The 27,980-nt window shown below is 42.9% G+C and overlaps 1 protein-coding gene across 1 annotated transcript; it reads left to right on the plus strand.

The window, feature by feature from the left end:
* Positions 1 to 150: 150 nt before the first annotated feature.
* Positions 151 to 27,980, plus strand: LOC111140895 (DnaJ heat shock protein family (Hsp40) member C18). The gene is made up of 9 exons (XM_022493144.1): positions 151 to 458; positions 2,349 to 2,535; positions 11,313 to 11,458; positions 13,483 to 13,668; positions 14,596 to 14,705; positions 15,664 to 15,773; positions 18,151 to 18,323; positions 23,360 to 26,984; positions 27,816 to 27,980. Exons 1-8 carry the CDS (start codon positions 419 to 421, stop codon positions 23,482 to 23,484), a joined length of 1,077 nt encoding a protein of 358 aa, XP_022348852.1. The 5' UTR covers positions 151 to 418; the 3' UTR covers positions 23,485 to 26,984; positions 27,816 to 27,980.

The raw sequence follows: 27,980 nt of genomic DNA on the forward strand, positions 1-27,980 counted from the left end.
TAGCTTATATTTTAAAAGGACACTCTTGAGATGAATAGTCACACTGTGACCCTCTAGACTTAGTTTGCAAAACCTTTCCCAGGCAGGATCTCATCGTGCCTCCCTAAATGCCCCTAGTGTTAGGTGAGGCCGTAGCCACTATCCCCACTCTACAGTTGAGGAAAAGTGTGGTCGGCAGTCGCCCAGCAGTCAACCAACAGCATCAAACCTCCACAGACCTCGCTTCTAAGGGCGGAGCCCCAGAAGCAGCTTAAACTCTCACCGCCCCTCGCGCAGAGCCTGCCGGGAGTTGTAGTCCAATGTCCCGCGGCTCCGGTGAGTTGGACTACAATGACCAGCATGCCCCGCGCTTCTTGCCCCTTCCCTTTCAGCCTCGGGCGCTGGGGAGGCTCTGCAGACCTGCTGATTGGGAACCGATATGGCAGCGACTCTAGGCAGCGGGGAGCGCTGGACCGAAGGTATCAGGTCTTTGCCGGAGGGTGGGACAGGGCAGAGTTGAGGGAGGGATGGGGCTCCTTGAGATTACGGAGGGCTGAGACCCTGGGCCTGAGGTGAAGGATGGAGGCCTATGAAGAGATGCTGAGCCTGAGTAGGGTTCCGAATTAGGTGGGAGACCGGCAGGGCAGGGCCCGGGATCTGGAAGTCAGGAGCGCTGGCTCAAGCAAAGAACCGGCCAGGAGCCCAGAGTCACCCGTGATGACTTTTTTGCCTCCGGCCCCCAGCCCGGCCCCGCCTCGGCCCTTGCCGAGCTTAGGACCCGCGCTGCTCAGGCCCCGCCTGTGCCAGGGTGGCTGGGTCAGCGGAGTGATGCGGATTCCTGCAGTTTGCTTTCCCAGCCCCTATGCTCGCTCCTCCCAAATAGGCCGCCGCTCTAGGTCTCTCTTTGGTGCTGTTACTGCAGCCTGCACCAAGACCGATAGGCCGGTCTTTGCCATCCTGTAGTCAAGCAAAGAGTATTGATTCAATCCCTATTATGTACCCTGCATTATGCTGATCATGCAGCAGGGATCTGACAGACATGGTCCCCTATCACAAAACTCTCAGTCCATTGAGGGAGTTCGACAGGTAAACAGACAATTACGAAACAGAGCCACTAAGTCCTGAGCTACACAGCAGGGTCTTAGGTTTGGGAAGCACACTGACAGCCTGGTGTCAGAGGAGGCATCTGGAAGAAAGTGTGACATATGAAGAGATGAAGAATGCCTTGGAGTTAGGCTGACTTAGAGGAAGAACGTTGCAAGCAGAGGGAACAGCATGTGCAAAGGCACAGAGAAAAAAGAAAGCATGGCTGATCTGAAAAGCATTTGGTGTGGCTAGAGCATAGGCTGCAAAACAAAAGAGCTTGTGGTGAGAGAGGAGGCTGCAGAGGCAGATGGGCCTATGATAAGAAATTTGGACAAAAGCAGTGGGTAGGGGCACCTAGATAGCTCAGTCAGTTAAGCGGCTGTCTTCTGCTCGGGTCATGATCCCAAGGTCCTAGGATTAAGACCCGCATCAGGCTCCCTGCTTAGGGGGGAGCCTGCTTCTCCCTCTCCCTCTGCCTGCCACTCTGCTGCCTACTTGTGCTCTCTCTCCATCTCGCTATCAAATAAATAAATAAAATCTTTAAAAAAATAAAAAGAAGCAGCAGCAGTCGGTAGCCACTAGGTATTTTAGGCAGGAGAGAGACATTTCTAAAGCCTTTCCCGGATCCTCCAGACAGGACCTGAGTCCTCTGCCTTCTTTGACTGGATTGCTATGGCCTTCTTAACATTCTCCACGTGTTATGATGAATTGAATCTTCTCCCTTAAGCTATAATCTCTTTGTGGTCAGAAGTAGGTCTTATCCATACATTTCCTTGCTCCATCTAGCCAAGTGTCTTGTTCTATAACTGCTAATTTAAAAGAACCACCCCTACTTTAAATCTTAGGTGGGAGGCATGGCAACAAAAACAACAAATTATTTATGAGCCATGTCACTTCTGACTGTGGATCACAGAAAAATAGGCTTTCCCCTGTACTGCGCTAAAGGTAGACGCCTCTTGAAAGACAAGTTTTGGGGGCCTCTTAAGCCCCTTTTCTGGCTCTGATTCAGAATTATTTGCTGAATGACCACTGTAGATATGGTGTAAATTATTATGCTTTGCGTTTCTAGCATTATAAGTTTTCATGGTTGCCTCCGTATTTACTACATTGTTTTCTCAAGGGAGATGTTCGTTCAGTTTTATGTGGATGCTTAAAAGTCAGGACGATGTCAGTAGTTTGGCCCTCATACTCTTGGCCCCAAGCAGCCTCCCTGATATCGAGGGCAGATAGCAAAGCTGATTGCAGATCAGACAGAGGCCTAATGGGGGGCTGTTGCTTTGCAGCTTACATTGATGCAGTTAGAAGAAACAAATACCCAGAAGATAGACCTCCTGAAAGTCATGACCCTTGTGGGTGCTGTAACTGCATGAAAGTGCAAAAGGAAAAGAAGTCTGAGCATGAGTGGAATCCAACCCGACAGGGTGAGGGGAGTGCCACTTACACTGAGGAACAGCTGCTTGGGGTACAAAGGTGAGTCTGTGGTGGGATTCAGTGAGTGATATTAACGTAGAGTTCCTAGCAGAATGTGTTACATAAGCATTGACTGCTACTATACTTTTATTATTATTATGGAAGCACAATAGCTTCTTGGCTGCAGAGGCAAGCCTCCCTCGGTGGAAGTGGAGTCTCGGGGTATAATCTGAGGTAACTTCTCTGCTTCTGTGTAGAAAAGGCAGGGAAAACCAACTAGATGAAACAGACATCTATACAACAGTCTAGCCAACAACAGCAGAGTACACATTCTTCTCAAATACACAAGAAGCGTTTTCCAGGGTAGATCAGATGTCAGGCCGCAAAAGAAGTGTCAATAAATTTAAAAGGATTAAAATCATACAGTGTGTGTCCTCTGATATCAACAACAGAAGCAAATTTAGGAAATTCACAAATACGTGAAAATTAAACATTATATTCCTAAAATAACAAATAGGTCATAGAAGAAATGTTAAGCAAAATTACAAAATACTTTGAGATGACTGAAAATGAAAACACAACATAGAAAAATGTGTAGGATACAGCTAAAGCAAAGCTTAGAAGGACATCTAGAGCTATAAACGTTATATATGTATATTTTGTTTGTTTGTTTTGTTTTAAATCTCAGATCAGTAACCCAATCTTCCACCTTCACGAACTAGAAAAAGAAGAGCAAAAAGAGTACACTAAATCCAAGCAAGCAGAATGAAGGAAATAATATAGAGTGGAAATAAATGAAATAGAGGTTAGAAAAACAAGAGAAAATCAACAAAAGCAAAAATTGGCTTTTTGAAAATGTCGACAAAATTAACAAACCTTTAACTAGGCTAACCAAGAAAGAGAGAACACTCAAATAACTAAAATCAGGAATAAAAGAGGGACATCACTACCAATCTTACGATGATAATAAAGATTTTAAAAGGATACTATGAACAATTGTACACCAACAAATTAGATAACCTAGATGAAACAAATTTTTTTTGAAAGATTTTATTTATTTATCCGACAAACAGAGATCACAAATAGGCAGAGAGGCAGGCAGAGAGAGAGGAAGGGAAGCAGGCTCCCTGCCGAGCAGAGAGCCCGATGCAGGGCTCGATCTCAGAACCCTGGGATCATGACCTGAGCCAAAAGCTGAGGCTCTAACCCCCTGAGCCACCCAGACGCCCCGAAACAAACAAATTTGTAGAAAGGTACAAACTAGGAAATCATATGGACCTACTACAAATACAGAGATTGAATTCATAATAAAAAAAATTTCACCCTGTGACCCAGCAATTGCACTACTAGGTATGTACCCAGAGGATACAAACGTAGTGATCTGAAGGGGCACGTGCATCCTAATGTTTATAGCAGCAATGTCCACAATAACAAAACTATGGAAAGAGTGCAGATGTTCATCGACAGATGAACGGATAAAGATGATGTGATGGTAATACCTACACATGATGGAATATAACTCAGACATTAAAAAAATGATATCTTGCTATTTACAATGATGTGGATGGAACTAGAGGGTATTATGCTAAGCAAAGTAAGTCAGAGAAAGACAATTATCATACGATTTCACTCATATGTGGAATTAAGAAACAAAACAGAGGGTCATAGGGGAAGGGAGGGAAAAATAAAATAAGACAAAATCAGAGAGGGAGACAAACCATAAGAGACTTTTAACTGTAGGAAGCAAACTGAGGGTTACTGGAGGAAGAGTGGGGTGGGCATTAAGGAGGGTACATGATGTAATGAGTACTGGGTGTTATATACAAATGATAAGTCACTGACATCTACCTCTGAAACTAATAATACACTGTATGTTAATTAATTGAATTTAAATAAAATAAAAATTTTATTTTTTATAATAAAATAAATTTTTTTTAAAGATTTTATTTACTCACCCGACAGACAGAGATCACAAGTAGGCAGAGAGGCAGGCAGAGAGAGGGGGAAGCAGGCTCCCTGCCGAGCAGAGAGCCCATATGGGGCTCGATCCCAGGACCCCGGGATCATGACCCGAGCCGAAGGCAGAGGCTTTAACCCACAGAGCCACCCAGGCGCCCCTAAAATAAAATTTTTTAAAAAAATTTTTCATAAAGAAAAACCTAGGCCCAGAAAACTTCACTGGTAAATTCTACCAAACATTTGAAGAATTAACTAATCCTTCATAAACTCTTACAAAATATGCAAGAGAGGGGAGCACTTCCCAACTCATTCTACGGGGCCAACATTACCCTGTGACTAAAACTAGACAAAAACATAAGAAAAATAAACTATCAATCAATATCCCTTTTGGATATAGATTCTAGCAACATGTAAAAACATATAAAAAGGATTCTATACCTTGGAGCACCTGGATGGCTCAGTTGGTTAAGCATCTGAGTCTTGGTTTCCGCTCAGGTCATGATCTTGGGTCCATGAGATGGAGCCCTGCATCTGGCTCTGTGCTCACTGGGGAGTCTGCTGCTCTCCTTCTCCCTCTGTCACTCCCCCCAATTATGTGCCCTCTTTCTCTCTCCTCTCTCTCTCAAATAAAAAATAAATAAATAAATCTTTTTAAAAAAGATCATATACCAAGTGGTATTTATCCCAGGAATGCAAGGTTGTTTAACACATGAAAATTAATCAGTGTGATACACCATATTAATAGAATAAAGGACAAGACCACATGATCATTTAAATAGGTGCAGAAAAAGCATTTGACAAAATCCAACACTTTCATGATAACAATACTCAACAGAATAGGAGTAGAAGAGAACCTCAACTGATAAAGGCTATCTATTAAAAAGCCCACGGCTAACGTCATCATACTTAATGGTGAACAACTGGATGCTTTCCAAGATCAAGAAAAAGACAAGTATGTTCACTCTAGCCACTTCTATTTACCATTGTACTACAGGTTCAAGCCAGGGCATTTAGGCAAGAAAAAGAAATACAGAAGTCATCCAGATTGGGGGCACCTGGGTGAGTCAGTCAGTTGAGCTTCAGACTCTTGGTTTCGGCTCAGGTTGTGATCTCAGGGTCTTGAGATTAGCTCCACGTTCTGGCTCTGCACTCAGCAGGGAGTCTGCCTGAGATTCTCTCCCTCTCTTTTTGTCCCTCCCCATGCTTGTGTGTGTGCACATGCTCTCTCTGTCTCTAAAATAAATAAGTAAATCCTTTAAAAAAAGAGGAAAAATTTTAAAGATGTCATCCAGATTGGAAAGAAGTAAAACTGTATTCATAGAAGATATGATATAATATAAAAAATCCTAAAGAATAGAGATGCCTGGGTGGCTCAGTCGGTTAAGTGTCTGCCTTCTGCTTGGGTTGTTATCCCCCAGTCCTGGGATCAAGCCCCAGGACAGTCTCCCTGCTTAGCAGGGAGTCTGCTTCTCCGTCTGTCTGCCCCTCCTCCCGGACTTGTGCCCTCTCTCTCTCAAATAAATAAATAAAATTTTTATTTAAAAAAAAAAAAAGAAAATTCTAAGACACCCACACTGTTAGAATTAATAAATGAGGGGCACCTGGTGGCTCAGTTGGTTGGGCATCTGACTTCAGCTCAGGTCATGATCCCAGGGTCCTGGAATCAAGCCCCTGAATCACGCTCTCTGCTCAGAGGTGGGTCTGCTTCTCCCTCAGCCTATTGCCACTTGTGTTCATTCTCTCTCTCTCAAATGAATAAATAAAATCTTAAAAAAAAAAAAGAACTGATAAATGACCTCAACAATGTTGTAAAATATAAGATCAGTATACAAAAATCACTGTTTTTCTGTACCCTAGCAATGAACAATCCAAAAATGGAAAAGAAAACAATTTTAATTTATAACACCATCAAAAAAGTATAAAATGCCTGAGAATACATTTAACAAGAGAAGTGTAAGATGTACACTGAAACTACAAAACTTCATTTAAGGAAATTAAAGAAGGTCTAAATAAATGGGAAGATTGCCTGTGTTCTTGGAGCTAAATATTGGAAAGGATTATTTTATTAAGGCTTAATATTGGAAATGGTGGTAATATTACTCAAATCGATCAATAGATTTCACATATCCCTATCAAATCCCTCACTGCCTTTTTTGCAGAAACTGACAAGCCGATCCTAAAATTCATATAGTAATACAAGGGACCCAGAATAGCCAGAACAGTCTTGAAAAAGAACAAAGTTGGAGGACTCACATTTCCAATTTGAAAGCTTATTACAAAGCTATGTTATGAAGACAGTGTGGACTGGTATAGGATAGTCATGTAGATCAATGGAATGGACTTGAGAGTCCACAAGTAAGCCTTTATATTTATGGTCAATTGATTTTTTTTTTTTTAAGTTAAAGTGGGATTCAAATCCTGTTGTTTGTTTGTTTGTTTGTTTTAAGATTTTTGTTTATTTATTTGACAGAGATCACAAGTAGCCAGAGAGGCAGGCAAAGAGAGAGGAAGGGAAGCAGGCTCCCTGCTGAGCAGAGAGCCCGATGTGGGGCTCCATCCCAGGACTCTGGGATCATGACCTGAGCCGAAGGCAGAGGCTTTAACCCACTGAGCCACCCAGGCACCCCTCAATTGATTTTTTTTAATGTAGGCTCCACACCCAGCAGGGAGCCCAACCTGGGGCTTGAACTCATGACCCTAAGATCATGTCCTGAGCCAAAACTAAGAGTCAGGCACTTAACAGACTGAGCCACCCATGTGTCCCAGGTGTCTGTCTCTTGATCTTGGCTCAGGTCTTGATCTTAGGGTCCTGAGATCAAGCCTGGCTTTGGGCTCCACACTCAGTATGGAGTCTGTTTCTCTTCCTCTCTCTCTCTCCCCATCCCTCTCTGCTGCCCCTCCCCCACCTCAAATAAATAAAATCTAAAAAAAATAAAAAGAGTCAGATATCCACCAACCAAGTCACCCAGACACCCCCAGTCAACTGATTTTTCTTTGACAAGAGTGCCAAGGCTGGGGTGCCTAGCTGGCTCAGTTGTTGGACCATGAAACTCTTTATCTCAGGGTCATGAGTTCAAGCCCTACATTGGGTGTAGAGCTTACTTTGAAAGAAAAAAAAGAGTGCCAAGATGATTTAATAAGGGAAAGAATTGTCTTTTTTTTTTTTTTTAAAGATTTTATTTATTTATTTGACAGAGATCACAAGTAGGCAGAGAGGCAGGCAGAGAGAGAGGAAGGGAAGCAGGCTCCCCGCCAAGCAGAGAGCCTGATGTAGAGCTCAATCCTGGGACCCTGGGATCATGACCTGAGCCGAAGGCAGAGGCTTTAACCCACTGAGCCACCCAGGCGCCCCCCACCTTTTTTTTAAAGATTTTATTTATTAAGAATTGTCTTTAATAAATATGTTGGGACAACTGGATATCCACATGCAAAACAATGCAGTTGAACTCCTTTCTCACACAAACACAAAAGTTAACTCAAAGACCTAATGTAAGGCCTAAATGTAAGAGCTACAACTATAAAACTCTTAGAAGAAAACATAAATTTACGTCTTCATGACATGACACCCAGAGTACAAATGACAAAAGAAAAAAATGGGTCAACTGGATTTTGTGAAAATTTAAAGCTTTTGTACTCAAAAGATACCATCAAGAAAGTGAAAAATCGATCCACAGTACAGGAGAAAATGTTTTTAAATTATGTATCTGATAAGGGACTTATATCTAGAACATATAAAGTACTCTTACAACTCAACAATAAAAAGACAACCCAATTGAGCAATGGGCAAAGGATCTGATAGGCATTCCTCCAAAGAATATATACAAATGGCTCTTAAAAAAAAAAAATCTACAAATGGCCAATAAACACATGAAAAGTTGCTCAGTATCATGAGTCATTAGGGAAATACAAACTGAAGCCACAATGAGATACCACACCACCTCACACCCACTAGGGTGGCAATAAAAAAAAAAAAATGGACAATAGCAAGTGTTAGTAAGAATATAGAGAAATGGAACCCTTATATATTGCTTGTAGGAATGGAAAACAGTGTGGCCAGTTTGGAAAATAGAAGGCCAGTTCCTCAGAAGATTAAACATAGCACAAGACATAGCAATCCACTCCCAGGTATATAACCAAGAGAACATACTTCCACACAAAGACTTGTCTATGAGTGTTTGTACAGAATTATCCATAATAACTCCCAAATGGAAACAACCTGCATGTCCATGAACTGATGAATGGATAAACAAAATGGGGAATATCCATACAATGAATACTTCTTGGTAATAAAAGGAATGAAGTACTGATACATGCTATAACATGAATGAACCTTGAATATTATGCTAGTCAAAGAAGCCAGACACAAAAGTCCACATATTCTATAATTCCTTTTATGTGAAATGTCCAGAATGGCAAATTTATAGAGACAGAAATTACATTATTGGTTGCCAGGGGTTGGGAAGTAAAATGAGGAATGACTGCCAATAAGTAGGGGTTTCTTTCTGGGGTAATGAGGATGTTCTGGAATTAGATAGTGATGATGGTGTACAAATCTGAATATACTTTTTAAAAAATCAATGAATTGTGCCTTTTAAGAGTGAACTTTGTGAATTGTAGCTCAAAAAAACTGTTACTCAACAAATAACAAATTTCTACAAAAGAGAGAAAGGGGCAGAGGAGTATCTGCCATGGAAGCAGGGATTGGAAACTGGGCTGAGGAGCCAAAGGATACCCATGGGCAGCTCTTGGGGAAGGAGCATGACTGACATTTCAGACCCTGCTTTATAGTCCAGCCTGTGTTACTGAACTCTTGAGCAAGATGCTGGGCCTCTCTCTGTCTGACTGGATTGTGTAGTTGCAAAAGACTGGAGATATTCTCTAAGTGCCTATCAGTAGAGGATAGATATAATCCATAAAATGCAGTAAGTGTAATCCATAAAAGCAGTGCAGCTTTTGAAAAGAATGACATAGATATGTAATAGCCAGTATTTATGGGCTGTCAAATGCTATCAAGTACCTTGATGAATACTTCATTTAAATGATAACAGCTTGTGAAATATAGTTGAAATTGTTATCCCATTTCAGAAGATAACACTAAGTCACAGAGCTTAAGTACACAGCAAGATAAGATCCCAGCCAAGGCATTTTGACCCCAGAGTTCATGCTCTAGTACAACATTTCTCAGAGTGTAGCTTAGGAACCCCAAAAACCTTGGGAGTCTGTGAGTTTAAAACAATTTTGATAATAGTACAAACACAGGGGTACCTGGGTGGCTCAATGGGTTAAGCCTCTGCCTTCGGCTCAGGTCATGATCTCAGGGTCCTGGGATTGAGCCCCGCATCAGGCTCTCTGCTCAGCGGTGAGCCTGCTTCCTCCTCTCTCTGCCTGCCTCTCTGCCTACTTGTGATCTCTCTCTCTTTCTGTCAAATAAATAAATAAAATCTTTAAAAAAATTTAAAAAAAAGTACAAACACATTATTTGCCTTTTTCACTCTCATTCTCTCATGATTGTACAGTGGAATTATTGAGAGTCTACCTGATATGTAGTTATATCGTCACTCTGTTTTAAAATTTCTTGTTTTCCTTTCTAGTATGGTAAATATTGATAGATATAATTCACATGAACAAAACTCTTCTGGGGACTCAAGTAATTTTTAAGAGTATAAGAAACTTATGAGATCACAAAGTCCAGAACTGCCATTCTAGTCTAAACTATTGTCCCGTACTCGTCTCTGTATGTTACCAATCCATCTCTAAGAAACACTTTTGGTTTAAAAAAAGGGATGGGGGTGGGGGCGCCTGGGTGGCTCAGTGGGTTAAAGCCTCTGCCTTCCGCTCAGGTCATGATCCCAGGGTCCTGGGATTGAGCCCCGCATCAGGCTCTCTGCTCAGCGGGGAGCCTGCTTCCCTTCCTCTCTCTGCCTGCCTCTCTGCCTACTTGTGATCTCTGTCAAATAAATCAATAAATAAATCTTAAAAAAAAAAAAAGGGATGGGGAATGTATAAAGATGATTACAGTATGTTTATATTTAGGCAAAAAAGTAAAGGGAGAGGTGTCTATACATACACACACAATTCATAGAAAACTTCTCACATGGTTGTCCTTAGGATGGGAGATTGGTGAGCAGGGAATAGGGAAGCAGGAAGTTTTTTTGCTGCATATAGTTTAGTACTGTTGGATATTTTTCTTCTACCACATGTGTATATATTAACTTTTTAAAACTAAGTTTTGAGGGGTGCCTGGGTGGCTCAGTGGGTTAAAGCCTCTACCGTCAGCTCAGGTCATGATCCTGGGGTCCTGGGATCGAGCCCCACATCGGGCTCTCTGCTCCGTGGGGAGCCTGCTTCCTCCCCTCTCTCTCTCTGTCAGATAAAGGAATAAAAACAATCCTTTTAAAAAATAAAAAAAACACACACACACACACAAAGTTTTGATAGGTAGCTATAAGGAAAATGAGAGAGAGAGAAATCACCAGGGTGAGTAGGTGTTTCTTCTGACCTTGCCGTCCTGTGGTTGAACTCTCGGGGGCTCATGTAAGGATCTACCCACTTGCAGAGATACAAGAAGAATAAAATATCAGATGTAAAAATACTTTGATTTTAAAATTTTTACAACATTTTTTTCGGATTTACCCCAAACCGCTCCCCCATCCCCCGGTAAAAATACTTTGAAAGGCATTAAGCTCTTGGTGGGAGGAGGACCTTGTTAATCAATTTGAAAGTTTTATGAATGTGTTCACCACTTTTCTTTTAGGTTTGCTTTGGGGCTCACAGATTGGAGGACCAGATGTAAATGTAAAATGTAAACGTACTATTTTACAGTTAATTGTACAAAAGGAGTCTTTGTAGACATACATGTTTCTGATGTGTGTTTTTAGGATCAAGAAATGCAGAAATTACTATGAAATTCTGGGAGTTTCTCGAAATGCCAGTGATGAAGAGCTTAAGAAAGCTTACCGAAAACTCGCCCTGAAATTTCACCCTGATAAGAATTGTGCTCCTGGAGCAACTGATGCTTTCAAAGGTCTGATCATGAATTCCTGTTTAATTCTGCCACAAGATGTTTCACCCTACCCTGTCATTATTTTATAAGGCCACAAGTAGGGCCTTTTTTTCCTGCCATACCTCTTAAATAGTGATTATCAGCATAGCTCCCTCCTATCTTCGTTCACTTTAATTTCTTTTGGGAAAAAAAAATATTTATCTGTAATGGTACCTTTTTAGATCTGAGACATAAATAAAAATCTTACTTAAGACCTTCACCCCCAGTGAAGCTGTTGATTCAGGCAAGAATTATCAATGGATGCTAAAACTGCCGGGTGACAGGTTTTTGTTGAATAGAATGGTCACATGATGTCAGAGCATCATTCCCCAGAATACCTACTGATTACAAAGGGGAAAATTTGCTTTATAATGGAGATATCTAGCTGTCACCACTTTAACCCAGTGATCCAGCTTATCATCACCAATACTGGACCCACCTCACATTATATGATATGGCACCTGTGTGGTATTCTTCCCAGAATGTTCCACCTGAACCTAATAGCGAGGAAACCATCAAAATGTGGGACATTCTACAAGGAACACTGTCCTGCTCTCCAAAATAGTCAATATAACGAAAAGCAGAAAAGGTGGGGAGACTGTTCTAGAGGACAAGAAACTAAAGGAGTATAAGAGCAAATACGATGCATGAACTTTGGATGAATTGCATGGATTGATGTTAATTTTCTTAGCTATGATAATGGTATTGTGATCATGTAGGAGACTCTTCTAGGAGGTAGTGACTGAAATATTTAGGGATGACGTGCCATTATACCTGCAGCCTACTTTCAGATGGTTCAGCAAAAGAAATTGTACATACTACGTGTACATACGTATTTATGTAGGTATGGAGAAATGAGGGAAGCAATGTGGCAAAATACTAACAGTTGATGAACCAAATAGAGGGTATACATTTGTTTACTGTTTTTTCAACTTTTCTGTAGATTTAGAATTTTTCTAAAGAAAGGGTTAAAAAATTATAGCTCCGAGAAATTTAAAAGTCAACATTTACCTCAAAGGACAATCTCCCTTTTTTGGGGTGCTATTGTGAATCTTGTTCTCCCCACAGTTTCTACAAAGAAACAACTAGATAACCCACATTCTCTTTACACCTTCATGTAAAGTATCTCACAGACTAATGCCATTATATGAGAAATTGGCCAGATTTCAAGGGATGTGATACTGAAGCAACTATTTAGCCTTTTTTATTTGTTTTTCTCTACTTAGCTGTTTTATTGCTGTAAACATCTAATATAATTTCCTCGCTAGAAGAATCATAAATGCTCTTCCTGACTGTGTTTCTCATAGTGTTGGCTGAATTAGAGGTAGGGGATGGGGATGTCTTAAAGATTTTTTTTCAATAAAAAAAATAATAAAATAAAATAAAAAATAAAAAAGATTTTTTTTCAAGGTTTCTTTGATTAGTGGCAGTGATTGTATGTTTAAATTAATTTTAATTGGACAGTGTTTGCATATTTGTGCATAGAGAGAAGAGGTGTGGTAAGCATGTGTAATCTATCCAGTCTTTGCTCTGTCACTGACGCATTGGAGATAGGTTTCCTAATTTCTAAAGCCTGCTTTCTAAAGTAGGCTGAAATGTGACTCTGATTAGTGAGGACTTTGCTTTTAGCCAAGCGATTGATTTTACTGATTATTTTATTTAGGAGATTGTTTCTGACTTCAAGTTAGAATACCACTGCTTATGTATGAACTGTTTCCAACCATAAAGTAATTCCTCTCAAGGGAAATATGGACAAATTTTTGATGAATAAAAGCAGTAGTTCTTAGTTCGTCTTGAGTCCCATGTTGTTTCTGGCTTATCAAACTAGATCATGGAAAATGTCAAGAGTAAGAACTCTGGTGAACTTTCTAGGCCCAAACGCCTTTCCTTAGCCCCCCACAACATCATGCAGCAGCCTACAACTCTGGGCTCTTCATTGCTGCTTCCTGCGTTACCCTCAGCTACACCAAAGACTGTACTCAGGTACTTTTTGGTTTTGGTTGCAGCAATAGGAAATGCCTTTGCAGTCCTGAGCAATCCTGACAAGCGACTCCGCTACGATGAATATGGAGACGAACAGGTGACTTTCACTGCCCCTCGAGGTAGACCTTATAATTATTACAGGGACTTCGAAGCCGACATCACTCCAGAAGAGCTATTCAATGTCTTCTTTGGAGGACATTTTCCTACAGGTGAGTATTTCAAAATTATAGCTGGAAATTTTCTCTCTCTCTTTCTGTATCTCATCTAACTCCTCTTCAAGGATCTGAATAGAGGGACCATGGTATGGTGGAAACAGCAAGAATTTGGAATCAGATAAGCTAGGGTTTGAGGCAAGTCTCCAGCCAACTGTGCACGACTTTAACCAGATCCCTTGGTCTCTCTGATTCTGTTTTCTCACCTGAGAAATGGGGCTGATAACATATACCTCACAGGGCTGCTGTGAGGATTAAATATTTTTAAGTGCTTAAAAATAAGTAGGAAGATGCCTATTATCATTATTGCAAAATAGCAGCTATATAAAGATAAAAGTTAGAAACATACCCCCAGGGAGTTGGCCATTGGAATAATTAAATGCCCAGGCAATAAACTGAATTTTATGAATTGCTATTAAAGATACTAGTGTTGGGGTGCCTGGGTGGCCCAGTCAGTTGGGCATCCAACTCATGATCTCAGTTCAGGTCTTGATTTCAGAGTTCTGAATTTGGGCCCCATGTTGGACTCCATGATGGGCATGGAGCTTATTTATAAATAAATAAATAAATAAATAAATAAATAACCTACTTATTTATAAACAAAGATACTAATAACATAATCTGATATTGGACAAGGAAGCAGACAAGAGCATGTCAGACAGGATTCATGGCCCAAATGCTCTTTCTTTACTAGCCTTTTAGGGTTCTCTTACTCACTAGTCACAAAGGACTATTTAAATAAAAGCAGGAGAGCACATTCCATTTGCACCTGGTTCACTTGGCTTACCTACTGTTGTATTTTTCTACTGAGTAAAATGGGACAATACTCTGCCATCAGAGAACCTAGCTGGGAACAAGGACCTTGGGAAAAGCAAGGAAGGAATGTTTGCCATATTCTATACTAGGTTTTTCTCTCTTTCCCAGGAAACATTCATATGTTTTCAAATGTGACAGATGATAGCCACTATTACCGCCGGCGTCACCGACATGAGCGGATGCAGACACGGAAGGAAGAAGAAGAAGAGAAGCCTCAGGTACCAAGACAGGACAGCCAAACTGCAGCTCATCCACACTTGTACTGAGCTGACTTTTACAGTGTCTGTGATCAGGTTTTGGAAGTTCAACTTATGTTATTAAAACATGTTACAGGAAAGCAGAGGCAGTGGCGGGAAGGGGTGGGTCATTGTTCCAAATGGGCCAGGAGGGTACCTCCTTCCCCACTCGTTCTTTGGTGGCTGCTCTAGGAAATCAGTTCCCCTGTGGGGCTGTCTTGATCAAGGTTTTCTTCACTGCAGAAAATAGGAATCCCCTTCAGAATATTTAGAACTAAAGGGAGTTGAAAGTAAGGGACCTAGGGAGTCTCCTGAAGCTCAAGGGCGGGAAGCAAAGGACAGATAGGAACCAGAAACCAAGGTACAGACAGGCACCCGTTCAGCTATCTGTCCATGACTCTTTGTGGCCAGATTGTGCCCACCTTTTCCACCTTTCTCTGCATCTGCTTTATTCTCTTTAAACAACCCAGCTAGTTCTGCTTTTGCCTACAAGTAACCAATCCACACTGCCCAAGAGTACATGTTCTTTATTCAGGTGACTTCACAGCAGTGCACAGTGATGAGTCTCAGTTCCACGTTTCTGGGAGGGAGAAGTGATTATCCCTGCTAGGGTTAGATGTCTCCCAGTTCATTCAGCAACACAGCTACATAATACTAACCCCACCTGGTGAAAGTCACAGTCTAGGCAGACTCACCCGGAAGTGTCTGCTTCATGGGCCTTAGAAAAGGGGATTTCATGAGAATAACTGGATGTCAATACAGGTTGTGTGTGGGTCTCCTTCAGTCTTCTCCCCAGAGAGAACAGACTTCTCAGAAAAGCTCTGGGCTTTGTGCAGTACATTGCAGTAATTCGTATTTTCTTTGGGAAAACTATTCTTATTTTCTGTAAGCTTTACATTGATGAAGAACACTTACACCCAATATTTTTTTTCTTTTTCAGACTACATATTCTGCATTTATTCAGTTACTTCCAGTTCTTGTGATTGTGATTATATCTGTCATTACTCAGCTGCTAGCCGCTAACCCCCCATATAGTCTATTCTATAAATCGTAAGTCAAATATTTATCAATCTTTCTTAACAATTTGGAGGGTAAAAGACGAATATTTCGCTGGTACTGCTAACATTCCATTTCGCCTTTGTAGAAAACACTGGTTTTTTGTTCAAAGGAACAGCTGGATAGTAATAGTGCAGAGACTGAAAAATACTGGAGGCAGTTTCCTATGGGCTCAGGACATGGATTATTTTGTTCTACAGCGACATCATCCGATCAGCTGCAGAATAGCAGCAGCTGGTTTCTGAGGGATGAATAGACTAACTCCAGCTTCAGATTAAATCCTTATCATATCATGTTAGCTTTAGAATGGACCCTACTGAGCTTGTGGTCAGATCTCTGGACCCCTCTGGGTCGGGAACATAGTATCTGAGATCCAGTGATTATTTTCAATTTAAGTAATTGCAAGAATGGGACATTTATTCATGATGAGTTTATGTAGTCAAGCCATAGTAGGATATTACTTTGCTTTTGCAGAAAAATGCATGCAAACTATGAGCTATGATAGGTACTTCTTTATTTCTTCAGTTAGTTATTTCAGTTCATCGGTTTTCATCTTTGAGTCCCCAGCATCAACATCAACTGGCAACATGTTAGAAATGCAAACTTGTAAGCCTCACTCCATACATATTGAATCAGAAACTCAGAGGATGAAAACTAGCAATCTGAGGGGTTTTTTTTTTAATTAATTAATTTATTTATTTGACACACAGAGAGAGAAATCACAAGTAGGCAGAGAGGCAGGCAGAGAGAGAGGGGGAAGCAGGCTCTCCACCGAGCAGAGAGCCCGATGCAGTACTCAACCCCAGGACGCTGAGATCACGACCCGAGCCGAAGGCAGAGGCTTAACCCACTGAGCCACCCAGGCGCCCAGCAATCTGAGTTTTAATAAGCTCTCCAAATAACTCTGGTTCATTGTCTGAGGATCACTGGATTAATTTATTTCTTTTTAAGTAGGCTTCACACCCAGCTTGGAGCCCAACATGGGACTTGAACTCACCACCCTAAGATCCAGACCTGAGTTGAAATCAAGAGTCAAACACTTAACCAACTGAGCCACCCAGGCACCCCACTGAATTAATTATTTTAAGTTAGATGAGAAATGAGTCATTACTCATTATGGTTTAAGAGGCAAAAACCTTACAAAATGGGGGGACCTGGCTGGCCCAGTGCATAGAGCACGCAACTCTTAATCATCAGGTTGTGAGTTCAAGCCCCACATTGGGTATAGAGGTTACTTAAAAATAAAATCTTGTAAAAAAATTTAAAAACCTTACAAAATGTGGAACCCATGGGGTAGTATATAACAGGAAGAGTCCTTGCTGGCGATCACTGTAGAAACTATATTCTAGTAAACTGTAGAAATCTGTAGAAAACTCTATTCTACATCAGTATCTTCATTTTACGAAAAGGAAAGCTGAGTCTCAGAGAGGAATTACTGCTGTCAGATCACCCTGGCCTGATTCCCTCTATTTCCCGACTTCCCATATTTCCCCATTTGCTATTTCTCCCTCCTTTCTTACCCACCCAGTGGGGCAGAGAGGAACTTGCCCTGCTAACACGTTCCCAGATGGAGGTGGGAGCAGTTATGGCCTGAACCCTTAGATATCCAGGAAGATGCTTAAATACAGAAATCAAAGGAGAAAGCTGGGAAAATATTAACTTAGTCGAAATAGAATTTGTTGCGTTTGAATAAAACTAGCCTGGATTTTGCATGTTGCCACCACATTGTTTTAACTAGAATTTGAGCTTCTTTCTGTACTTCCTTAGAGTTCGTATTTAGTTAACCCAGAACTACTGATGTTTCTGAGCACCACATACTATTGGATATATTAGACCCACAAAGAGTTAGTACAGAAGCATCACTGAAATCTTTTGTCTGATGTTTTTGCTGTTCTCACTTAGCAGCCGTATGTGAAGTACTTTCTCTCCTGTGCTAAAAATTGGTGCTAGGTTGGTGTACGCTATCTGGTAATTTGTGAATAGTTTACTGTAACAATCAATTCATTTGCCCGACATTTATCAATAGCCTGCTCTGTGCCAGGTACCATGCTGGGTCCTACACAGCGTACAACATATTTTAAGCATTCAGCATTCAACTTTTAGCCCAGAAACCAATATAAGAGAGGGGATCCTCAAGGAGACTAAAGTAATTATACTGAGGCTCAATTTACAACATGAATACACTCACATAATAATGACATTACAGTTACTGTTTTGCTGGGGAAATTATAAATGTTAGGTGTATTTGACAGTGGTGCTTGCATCTGCCCTAAGAAGAGGGGATTATGGTCATGATATCTGTGTAGCTGGAGTTAAGAGTGAGATTGCCATATATAACTGGCTTACCTGAGCCTCTGTCTCCTTGTCTCAGGACCTTGGGCTACACCATCTCCAGAGAAACGCAGAACCTGCAGGTGCCTTATTTTGTGGACAAAAACTTTGAGAAGGCCTACAGAGGAGCATCTCTCCGTGACCTGGAGAAGACGATAGAGAAGGATTACATTGATTATGTCCAGACAAGTTGTTGGAAGGAGAAACAACAAAGTAAGATGTTGTAAAAGGGACTTTTCACTGGTGGTCATGCTTCCAACCTGAGGCATGCCCAGCTTCCCAGTCCTTCCTCTCTCCTTGTTTGAGTGGCACATGTTTATGTGATTGGAGGGCCCACTGGGGCGACAGAGGCCCATTTGGGACACCACCAAAAAAGTGAAATTTATTGAGAGGACACATGTGGCCAGAATTTGGAAACCTTAGCAACTTAGGCAGGCAGCACTAGTGGCCTATCTGTCTATCTGTCTACTTCTCTCTGCTCATCTGCCCCACTCTCCTCTCTGCCAACTGCCTTCCTTTGCTTCCTCAAGCTTTCCTCCTTCACAACCTGGTTTTGCCCTGGTTGGTTTTGGTTGCTACCCTCCTCGTCACTCTCTCAGCTTCCACAAGTCCACGAGTTACTAGCCTCTTTCTACATCACAAGCTTCCTCTGTAAGTGTGCAGTGCTAGCTGGATTGGTCCAATTTCCTAATCCCACATTCCCTACAAGAAAATCGGATTGATCCAGCCTAATTGTTTCAGCCAGACCAAAAGTCGGCTCTAGCCAGCTGGGGCCACCTAAATCGCAAGTGACCCCACCTGGGTCTGCCCCTTCAGTAAGTGTGGGTTTGAGCAGGCCTTCCATTCTGCTCCTTCTCTGAAAACAATGGGGGTGTCAGTGTCCGCCTTTTGGTTTAGGGAGTGCTGGTAGCAAGGGTAGCCCTGCCTCTCAGCGAACGGGTTCATTTTTCATCCCACTTGAATTCCACACATACAGGCATGTATGTACACCTGTGCAGGCGGTGGGGGGGGAATATACACACACCCTTAATAACTGTATCATATAAAATGTGGCTTTACTTTTTAAAAAGCAAACTCACTCATTTTTTAAATGGTATAACTGGATATTATTAAATGTCTAACAGTGCCTGATAAAATTAGCTCTTTAGTCACAGTGCCACTAAGCCCTCGCTGACCCATCATGCAGCCCAGCTCCACCCCCAAGTTAATCTGTCCTTCCTAGGTGTTCTTAAAATGCTTTGTCCATGCTGCTAGCACAGTACTACTCTCAGTGTTAGCGCTCTGTAGGTACGTGTCAGTCTCCCTGCTGGACTGCGAGCCCTCTGATGATAAGAGCCATGTCTTACCAATCTCGTGTCCCAGGCCCCTGGCACCATCCTTGCTTCAGAACAGGTGCTCAACAAATGTCCTTGGAAGAGAGGATTCTCAGGCCTGGAAAATAATGAAAATGTTTGCAGATTAAGAATCACAGAGCAGGGCGCCTGGGTGGCTCAGTGGGTTAAGCCGCTGCCTTCGGCTCAGGTCATGATCTCAGGGTCCTGGGATCGAGTCCCGCATCGGGCTCTCTGCTCAGCAGGGAGCCTGCTTCCCCCTCTCTCTCTCTCTCTGCCTGCCTCTCTGTCTACTTGTGATCTCTCTCTGTCAAATAAATAAATAAAAAAATCTTTAAAAAAAAAAAAAAAAAGAATCACAGAGCAGGGTTAGTGTACTTACCCTAGCCCTTAGGGACCTTGTCTCTGCCCTCTACTCCTCTCGGGAAAAGCCCGCCTCCACTCTCAGGTGCATTAGGAGCTTGATAGGCAATGATTCTGAGACATAAGGGGAAATTAAGCTGGAGAAAGTTGTTTTTTTAAATTTATTGAAAAATAAATACTGAAAAAAACAAGGAGGTCAGGAAGTACCCTACCTCATGTTAAACTAGTTGCAAGTTTCAAAAATCAGAAAAGAATTTTGGAGCAAGAAAAGGCTTTGGACAGAAAGGCATCTGATACATGGATCTAAATCAGGTGAAGGCCACAATGTGTGTCCTAAAAGTCCCCATTGTATTCACCCCTGGGAGGGTTTTGAATTTGTTGCTTTCTGCAAGAACTGGATGAAAATCTGCATTTCACTTTCTTCAAACACACACCCACCCACATACACTCCCCAGCTGGAACTATGCACAGAGCTCACGGTAAGGATTACATCTAAAATGGCTTTTAGGCTTCTTCTCCCCATCTGCCTGAGGCCTAGTTTCAGGACTTTGGTACCCTCTAGATATAAATAAAAATCCAGTGGGTAAGCATGATGCATGTACCCACAAGTTCCAAAGAGGGGGTTATCAGCACACACCCCTTAAAAATCTATTTCTGGCATTTAAGGATGGTGGCTGTCCAAACTCTCTGCACAACCCAAATGCCATTTGAGAATGAGCAGCATCTGCCCTCCCGATCCAGCAGCAAGTGCAGCCAACAAGGTTAAATTTAGCACTTGGAGGTTGTAAAAATAAATCCACTCGAGAACGAAGTTCACTCTTGGCAAAATACCTAATGGAAACTGTTTTTAGCAAAGTTAGCCATTGTCTTTTTTCATCTTTTGTTCATTTCTCTTCTCTGTTTTCTCTTAGAATATTTAATCTGAGTGAACTTCTGTGAGTAATCCCCTACTCTGAACACTGATGGCCCTGTTTACTCCTCCACAGCTGTATCTAATCAACCCAATGCCAGGGGAAGTGGCCATTGCCACCAGGCTGGGATGGACAAAAGTAACAGGCAGGATCTGCCTCCCAGCCTGGCAGAGCTGAGCTGAGATCCTGGCTCTGCCTGGCCGAGGAGCACTTCTTTCCGTGCCCTGGAGCAGGGCAGCACCGTGGGTAGAAGCTCAGGCTTTGCAATGGGGATAAAATGCTCTTCCTCCTAGAGACGCTGTCCGGGTTATAGAAGATGGTATGGGTATAATGCTTAGCCTGATGTCTGGCGCATATTAAGCTCCCGGTTCCTGGTGGAGTCCGCGCCTTGCACGGTCTTGCTAGAGTGGATGCAGTACTGTCCCAGGGAGTTGGATCCTGAGGGTTGGCTGGGATCCGTGTAACCTTCCAGACCACAGGAGTGCAGAGGGTTCTTTGGAGGGGCTCTGGGACTTGCTTCTTCAACAATTTGCCTGAGTCAGTTTGCCTGGAAGGCTCATTGCTCTGTCCATGTATCACACAGGAGTTCGGGGCAAGGGACATTTGTTAAGTAAGAAAAACTGTTCTCTTGATGCCCCTTCCAAGAATTCTTTTTTTTTTTTTTTTAACTTAGAAGTCACTGAGTATGAACAGTCAAAATATGTCAAAAGTAACGTATTGAGTTGACCCTTTTACTCATGGAAGGGCAAAAGCATTTGCTGGCTGTTTGGAGAGAAGTTTCTCCAAGCATGGTGGTGGGCAGTTAGGATGTGGTTCCTTGAAACACTGACATTGTTGCAAAGTCATTGATCTGGAGCAGGGGTCTCAACCTGTGGAGCATTGAAACCTGGTTTTAATGAACTTTATGAAAAGCTGTGTGATATTTTGAGAAAAGCATCCATCTAAGTGCAGTTACCCTTCACCAGCTTGTTAGAATGGACTCCAATATAGAAAATAGTAAGAATCACTAACCCTTAATTCTTTCTAGAATGAGATGTCAGGCAGTGAGGCACTGAGATAAGCTCAGCAAACAAAACACCTAAGGAAATCACTGAAGGAAAAGTAAAGCCACAGAATCTGTTCCATAAGCCGGCATACCAATGACTCCAGAGGACCAAAGGCGTAGAGGCCTGAACAGGTTTCCCACATGCCAGAGAAGCCAAGGAAATGGAGTTGGTGAGGTGGGCAAGCCCGGGGCGATGGGAGGGCTTTCATTTGGGCATGGCACATGGGGCTCCAGGAAGCGCTATTGCCCACAAGGATGAGGGCGCCAAGGCAGGCCCTGGCTGGCAGGCACTGCAGGCAACCGCACCAGTGGCTAAGAGCACATTGTTCGGGAGGGCCCCCGGGGAAAGGCCGCCCGCCAAGCCACTAGGGCCCCGGGCTCAGAGCCTCCATTGTAGAGGGAGGGTTTTCGTGCATGGCCGCCCCTCACCCTGGAGTCTTGCACTTAATCTGCACTTTGGGCCTTCCTTGGTGTAAATAGAATCATTGTAAGCAGAAATGCCAGTGTTTTGTGTTGATAGAAACTTACTCAGAAACCAATGCCCATTGTTCCCCCTGGCAAAGTATTAATTCCTGTTTCCAGTCAGTTTGCTGATTAATCAGACAGGTGCCTCTCGTTCCAGCAAGAAAAACAAAATCTGTTGGCAGGATGATTAAGAATGGATAGACATATTTCAAAATGATTAAAATAGCATTTTCACAAATATGGTCCTTTAAACACCGAGTAGCTGCCTGCTGTCGGAGGCTTTCAAAAGCCACACAGCCCATCCAAGTGTGCCATCCTGTTAATACACAACACGTCTCTGGGGGGGTGCTTTTCAGGCTTTCCTTCCTAAGAATGTCTCTGAAACCTGACAAAAGAATGAAAAATAGAGGCCGCCAAACTGCCGTTGCGTCGGGAAAGAACGGAGATTATATTCTGGTTAAAAATAGAATGACCTTCTCCACCATGAAGAGAAAATGAAATTCATTTAGTCAAGGAGACAAAGGTCACCGGATCCAGATGATTTCACTTTTAAAAGAGCCCAGCTGCCTTTGGCCTTTGAGTTAGGGACCCCACATGTGGTGAGGGAATGAAGAAAGCTGCCAGCAGCCTGGCCATCTATAGAAGGCTTACCCACCGGAGGGAGGCTCTGTGTCAGTTAGCATGTCTGAGTTATGATCCAGCCACGCAGGGGACAGAATGGAGCAGCTGTCTTTGTTTCAGATGACAGGAACAGGCGATTGGACTCCATTCTCTCCCAACTGCCATCTGAATGCCATTAGTAGAGAGGCTGTGAAACGGAGTCTCCTCTTACTGCACACGTGCACGTTTCCTAAGTCTGGTGCCAAATGTTCTATTGATAAGAACTAAGTCCAGTGCTTTTATAATAGAGCACGGATACTGTAGGACTCCGGGACCACAGGTGGCCTTTAATCCTCGGCACCTGGTGTAGCTGAGCTACCGGACTTGAGTTTCTCGAATAAATGAGTAAGCATTTCTCAAATTTAATTAAAAGGAAAAGCATGAAAGTAAAAGGAGCTGTGCTTCCAGAAATACTGAAACAAAACAAAGGGGCTCAACTCTCTTGATGAATTGGTTACCTCTTTTATCTTGCAGAGTCGGAACTGACAAATTTGGCAGGATTATACAGAGATGAACGACTGAAACAGAAGGCGGAGTCGCTGAAACTTGAAAACTGTGAAAAACTTTCCAAACTCATTGGCCTGCGCAGAGGTGGCTGAAAGGATGCTAGTCCTACACCGGGTTGGGGTTTTGCTACTTGTTACTATTTATGTTCCTAATTCCATTTTATAATACAAAATTAGGAAATGGCAAACATTTTACAACTTGCTAACTTTCGTGGGCAGAGTTGAAGGCACTTGAGCATGGAGCCAGACTTGCCATCACAGAATCCTTCCTGGGGATTGGCTCCAGGGGCCACGAACAGTTCACCTGAATTGAATTAAAAGCAAAGCGTTTGATGCAGCTCCCCCTGCTCCATGCCTATCCTGCCACTAGGATTGTAGTTCAGGCATCCCAGAGCAGGTCCACGTTTTCTTCCTCCTTCCCTTCTTCAGTTAAGTCTGGATATCCGTCGTTCCTAGGCATAGCCAAAGCAGCTTCGCATTAGTTGTTTACAGTGTACACGGAGAATGATAGCTCTCCCTTCCTGTGAGTCCTCATGGCTCCTAGCATTCAGCCCTTGGAACAGGTGCCCGCCCAACTTTGCATTTTCTAAGGGAAATGAGAGATGTTAACTATTACAGTCAATGGTTTTCCATTGCCTATCTCTGTTCAGAGTTACTAGCATTAGCAAACTGCCTGATTTGAGTTTCTTTTACTTCCTTAACCCTCTCTCTTGTGAGAGAGTCCAGAAGGTAAAAGCCACTGGGTAAAAGAAACAGTTCCATGGACAGCCCAGCAGCAGAAAGCAGGGACCTGGGGATGAAGGTAAAACACAAGCCTGAGTCTCAGCTTCTCGGTGCAGGTTCCCGAGGCCATCACAGAATCTGGAGAATATGGGTAGTTTTTTGCCATTTCCTCTTGCAGCATCACACTTGACCGGAGTCCCTACACCCCACGCAAGTACAGTGGTCAGACCTAAGAGCAGGCATTGCCGGCCAACCAGACTGGTTGCTCAAGCCTAGAGCTAGAGGGGAAAGACCCTCTTTCCATTGCTTCAGAGGTCAGTGTTGGTCCCAGCCATCCTGGTCTTTAACCCAGGGCCCCATCGCTTGTGATATGAGATGCCTTTTCACGTAATCAACATTTATTGAGTGCCTAGCGTGAAGCCGGAGCTCTCACATATATTTTCTTACTTTAGCCTCCTCACAACTCTGTGAAGGAGACATGTTATCCCTTTGTTTATGAAAGAGAACATTAGCCCAGAGAGGATGAATGGTTGACCCAGTCACAAAACTGGTAATGGCAGAGCTAGGTTATCAAGTAGAACATGTGAGGTCATTCCCATTTCTTTGGCAGTTCCAGCCAGATTGGTAAGGCATAATCTTTCCCAAGGATGCCCCAGTACCCCCTGACCATGTGACCCTGTGACCATATATCCTTTTTATGGCAGTCCTGCGTTCACTCCGGACCTTCCTCACTGGCCTTGAGGGAACAAGACCCTCTCTATAACAATTCTGTATACAAAACAAGAGGTCCTCAAAGGCAGGCAGCTGTTCCCACTGGTGACAAGGAAGAGGTTAGTTACTACCTAGGCCTGATAGTTCTGGGCCCTCTCTTCTAAGTGAACTATCAGGACTGAGCTGCCTAGATCATCATGAATCAGAACCTAGAAGATCAATAGGTGACTGTAGTCTACACTCAATGTTTTCTTCAGGAGGAAAGGAAAGTTCCTATATCAAAACTGATTTCCAAAGTAGAGTTTGTCCTTTCAGAGGCATAGCCATGATTTAGGCAGATGTGTCTAGCATGGTTCAACATGGACATTCCACAGGGTCAGGAGATGGGTCCAGAGGTGAAGAGTAGATCTTTGGTGGCTGGAAGGGGACACCTGCTCAGCTGTGGGAAGGGGAGCAGCTCCAGAGAAGCCAGATTTTGCTGCTCAGCTAGGTCCATCTTCCTGGTCTAGGGGGACTTCCTTGATCCTTTCTGAGTAATTGAGGGGATTTATACTATAAAATATGCCTGTGAGCCAAACAGGCTTATGGAAAGATTCCCTATTCACACAAAAATCAAAGCTCTCCCTTCCCCAACTCCAGTCTCTTCTAGAAAAAAAGGACCATGATTAAACTGACTTGACATGGATTTCATGGCAGAGATGTGTTGCCTGTGATGATACAAAACAGAGGTAAAACTAACTCCATTAAACATCAGGTCTCTTGTCTGTTTTCATAGCACTGATGGTACTGTTGTATTTATTACCTAAGAGACTACAACACATCTGGCTTTCCTCTCAGTAGAATGGTATTTGCCTTTGTTAGAGAATAGTTTCATCTGTTTGGTACAGTCCAGAATATAGCTGCACTCTAATTTCCTTGGTTCTGTTTTAGATGGGTTGTCTGCATGGTGGTAAAATAAGCATCTTCCTCTTGCCTACATCTTCTGGAAGTTTTCCTGATTATGTATAAACTCCTTAGGTAAGGCTTTTTCTTGCTGTTTTGCTGCGTAGTTCTCTACGTTTCCATGAGCATTCACTCCGAATGGAGAGGGGTGAGATGGGAGCGGGGCTGAGGAGGCCTAGCGGCTCAAGCAGAAGGTGAAGCTCCCACTCATCAGAGTGAAAGGACTCCCTGCACCGGCTGATCAGCAGTGAGGAGGGGAAGGTGAAAACCCTTCTCACACAGAGGACACCAGAGCCTCAAGGAATCCGTGTCCCCACATTAACAACCCTGGGGTTCATCTGTTCAAACCAGAAAACTTCTGAACTTCCTGGATCAGCTCCAGGCCTCACAGTTTGGGACAAGTGACCAGTAAGAAAGTGCCATTGCTATGCTTTCTGTTGGAAACTATTAGAAATCACACTGAACTCCAAACCCCACTGGAACATGGGATCCAGAAGCCCGGCCAAGCCTTGTGCTGTTCTCATTTTCATCCTTCACTCTCAGGACTGCCTTTGTGAGGAGGCACTGTTGGGATTCCAGAAGTTTTCTGTTACAACTGGCCACACTTGCTAGCTCATTGTCTCTGCATGCTCTGTTCCTCACAGAAGCTAGCTCTTAATTAGTATTTATTTTGGACTCGTTTATGGTATAAGCTTAGTGTTCTAATGTATTAATTTTTGGAAAGGGCCAAGTTACTCTACATCATATTTTTTGAGCCTGTGTTGCTGATCCCTCGTGCAGTGACCACCGAGTAACTATATATCCATGTGTTCGATATTGATTACATCATTTGCATCACACTCAGTATTTGGAATTAATGATGTGAATGTTCTGTGACCAGAGCTGGGTTTGACACCAGTGGAATCTGCTCCTGGGGAATACGAATCCTGAAAACTCTGGTCACCTGATCCACTGCATCTGGATTGAGTGTATTTTAACAGAGAAAGAAATTAAATGATTTTATACAAAAAGAATGGGTCTATATTTTCCCTTTGTTCTTTTCCTCTTGCTCATGTCACCCCTGGGCACCACGTCCTTCCTCACTGCCTTGGAGCCACCTGGGACTAGAGGCCTACTCTCCTCTGTTCCAGCCTTCCCGAATCCGTCACTGGAACTGTTGGTGTTAAGAACAACAGAGAACTGGTGGCATCACCAATTCCACAGGCCTCTTCCATCAGGTAACAAGAGCAGCCACAGCATATCACAGCCAACGCACAGAGCTAAAGCTAAGTTATCCCAGTTCCTTAATGGCCTTGTTCCCGATGACCCATGTTTCAGGAAATCTTGGTTGAAATATACAGGACATAGGGGACTCCTGCCTGACTCAGAACAACATGTGACTTTTGATCTCAGGGTCATGAGCTCAAGCCCCAGGTTGGGTGGAGAGAGAACTAAAAAATAAATAAATAAAAGACTTTAATAATACAGTACATGGTTCCTAATAATACCTTTCATTTGGAAAAAGATGGCAATGAGATTCAATTCATCAAAGATGGAGGACTTACTGTGTTGGGTGGGCTGAGTGTGGGGATGGGGGTGGGGAACAAGTGAGACCCAGCACCATGGCTCCTGGAGCTCAGGCCTGAGGGGGAAGCCAACTTTAGACCGTGCTTCCCCAGCAGGGTGAATGTCAGAGGGGAAATCAAGGAAACCTTGGGGATCTATAACAGGAATCAATCCAGTGTGAGCCTTCAGTGCAAGCAACTCTACGGAAGAGAGACTTGAAACATAATCACCCTTCTTACAGAATGCAGTCCTTTTTTTTTTTTTTTTTTTAACAGAAGAGGGAAGCAACACTCAGTGCTCCCAGTTCCATGCATAGCATCATCCTCCGTCCAAGGGTGAAAGTCAGAAAGCTAGGAAATGTATAGTAGACTGCATTTGGTAACCCCTAAAGGACCACACGTAATATTTGTGCCCTTGTGTAGTCCCGTTTCTAATCTGGGCTGGCCTTTGATCTTTCACCAATAGAATGTGGCAAAATCAGCAGCTTCCATTTTTGCACTTAGGGAAAGCCAGCTGCCATGTCGGTCCAACCAACCCTGCAAACTCTAAGATAACCCCATGGAGAAGAGAAGCAAACATGCAGAGGAGAACCAAACAACTGAGCAGGCAGCAAGAACTGAGAACCCAGACATAAAATCTAAGCCCAGCTGTGCAGACCACCCAAGCCG

This window comes from Enhydra lutris, unplaced genomic scaffold (assembly GCF_002288905.1).
Source record: "Enhydra lutris kenyoni isolate GAN:26980312 unplaced genomic scaffold, ASM228890v2 scaffoldscaffold5, whole genome shotgun sequence".
NCBI classification, from domain to species: domain Eukaryota; kingdom Metazoa; phylum Chordata; class Mammalia; order Carnivora; family Mustelidae; genus Enhydra; species Enhydra lutris.

What these genes read in the sequence shown, in the direction of transcription:
- LOC111140895 (XM_022493144.1), top strand. Translation starts at nt 419, where the DNA reads ATGGCAGCGACTCTAGGCAGCGGGGAGCGCTGGACCGAAG. An exon ending in AGCAACTGATGCTTTCAAAG is followed by an intron (nt 11,459 to 13,482) that starts GTCTGATCATGA and finishes TTTTGGTTGCAG; the next exon opens with CAATAGGAAATGCCTTTGCA. An exon ending in TTGGAAGGAGAAACAACAAA is followed by an intron (nt 18,324 to 23,359) that starts GTAAGATGTTGT and finishes TTTATCTTGCAG; the next exon opens with AGTCGGAACTGACAAATTTG.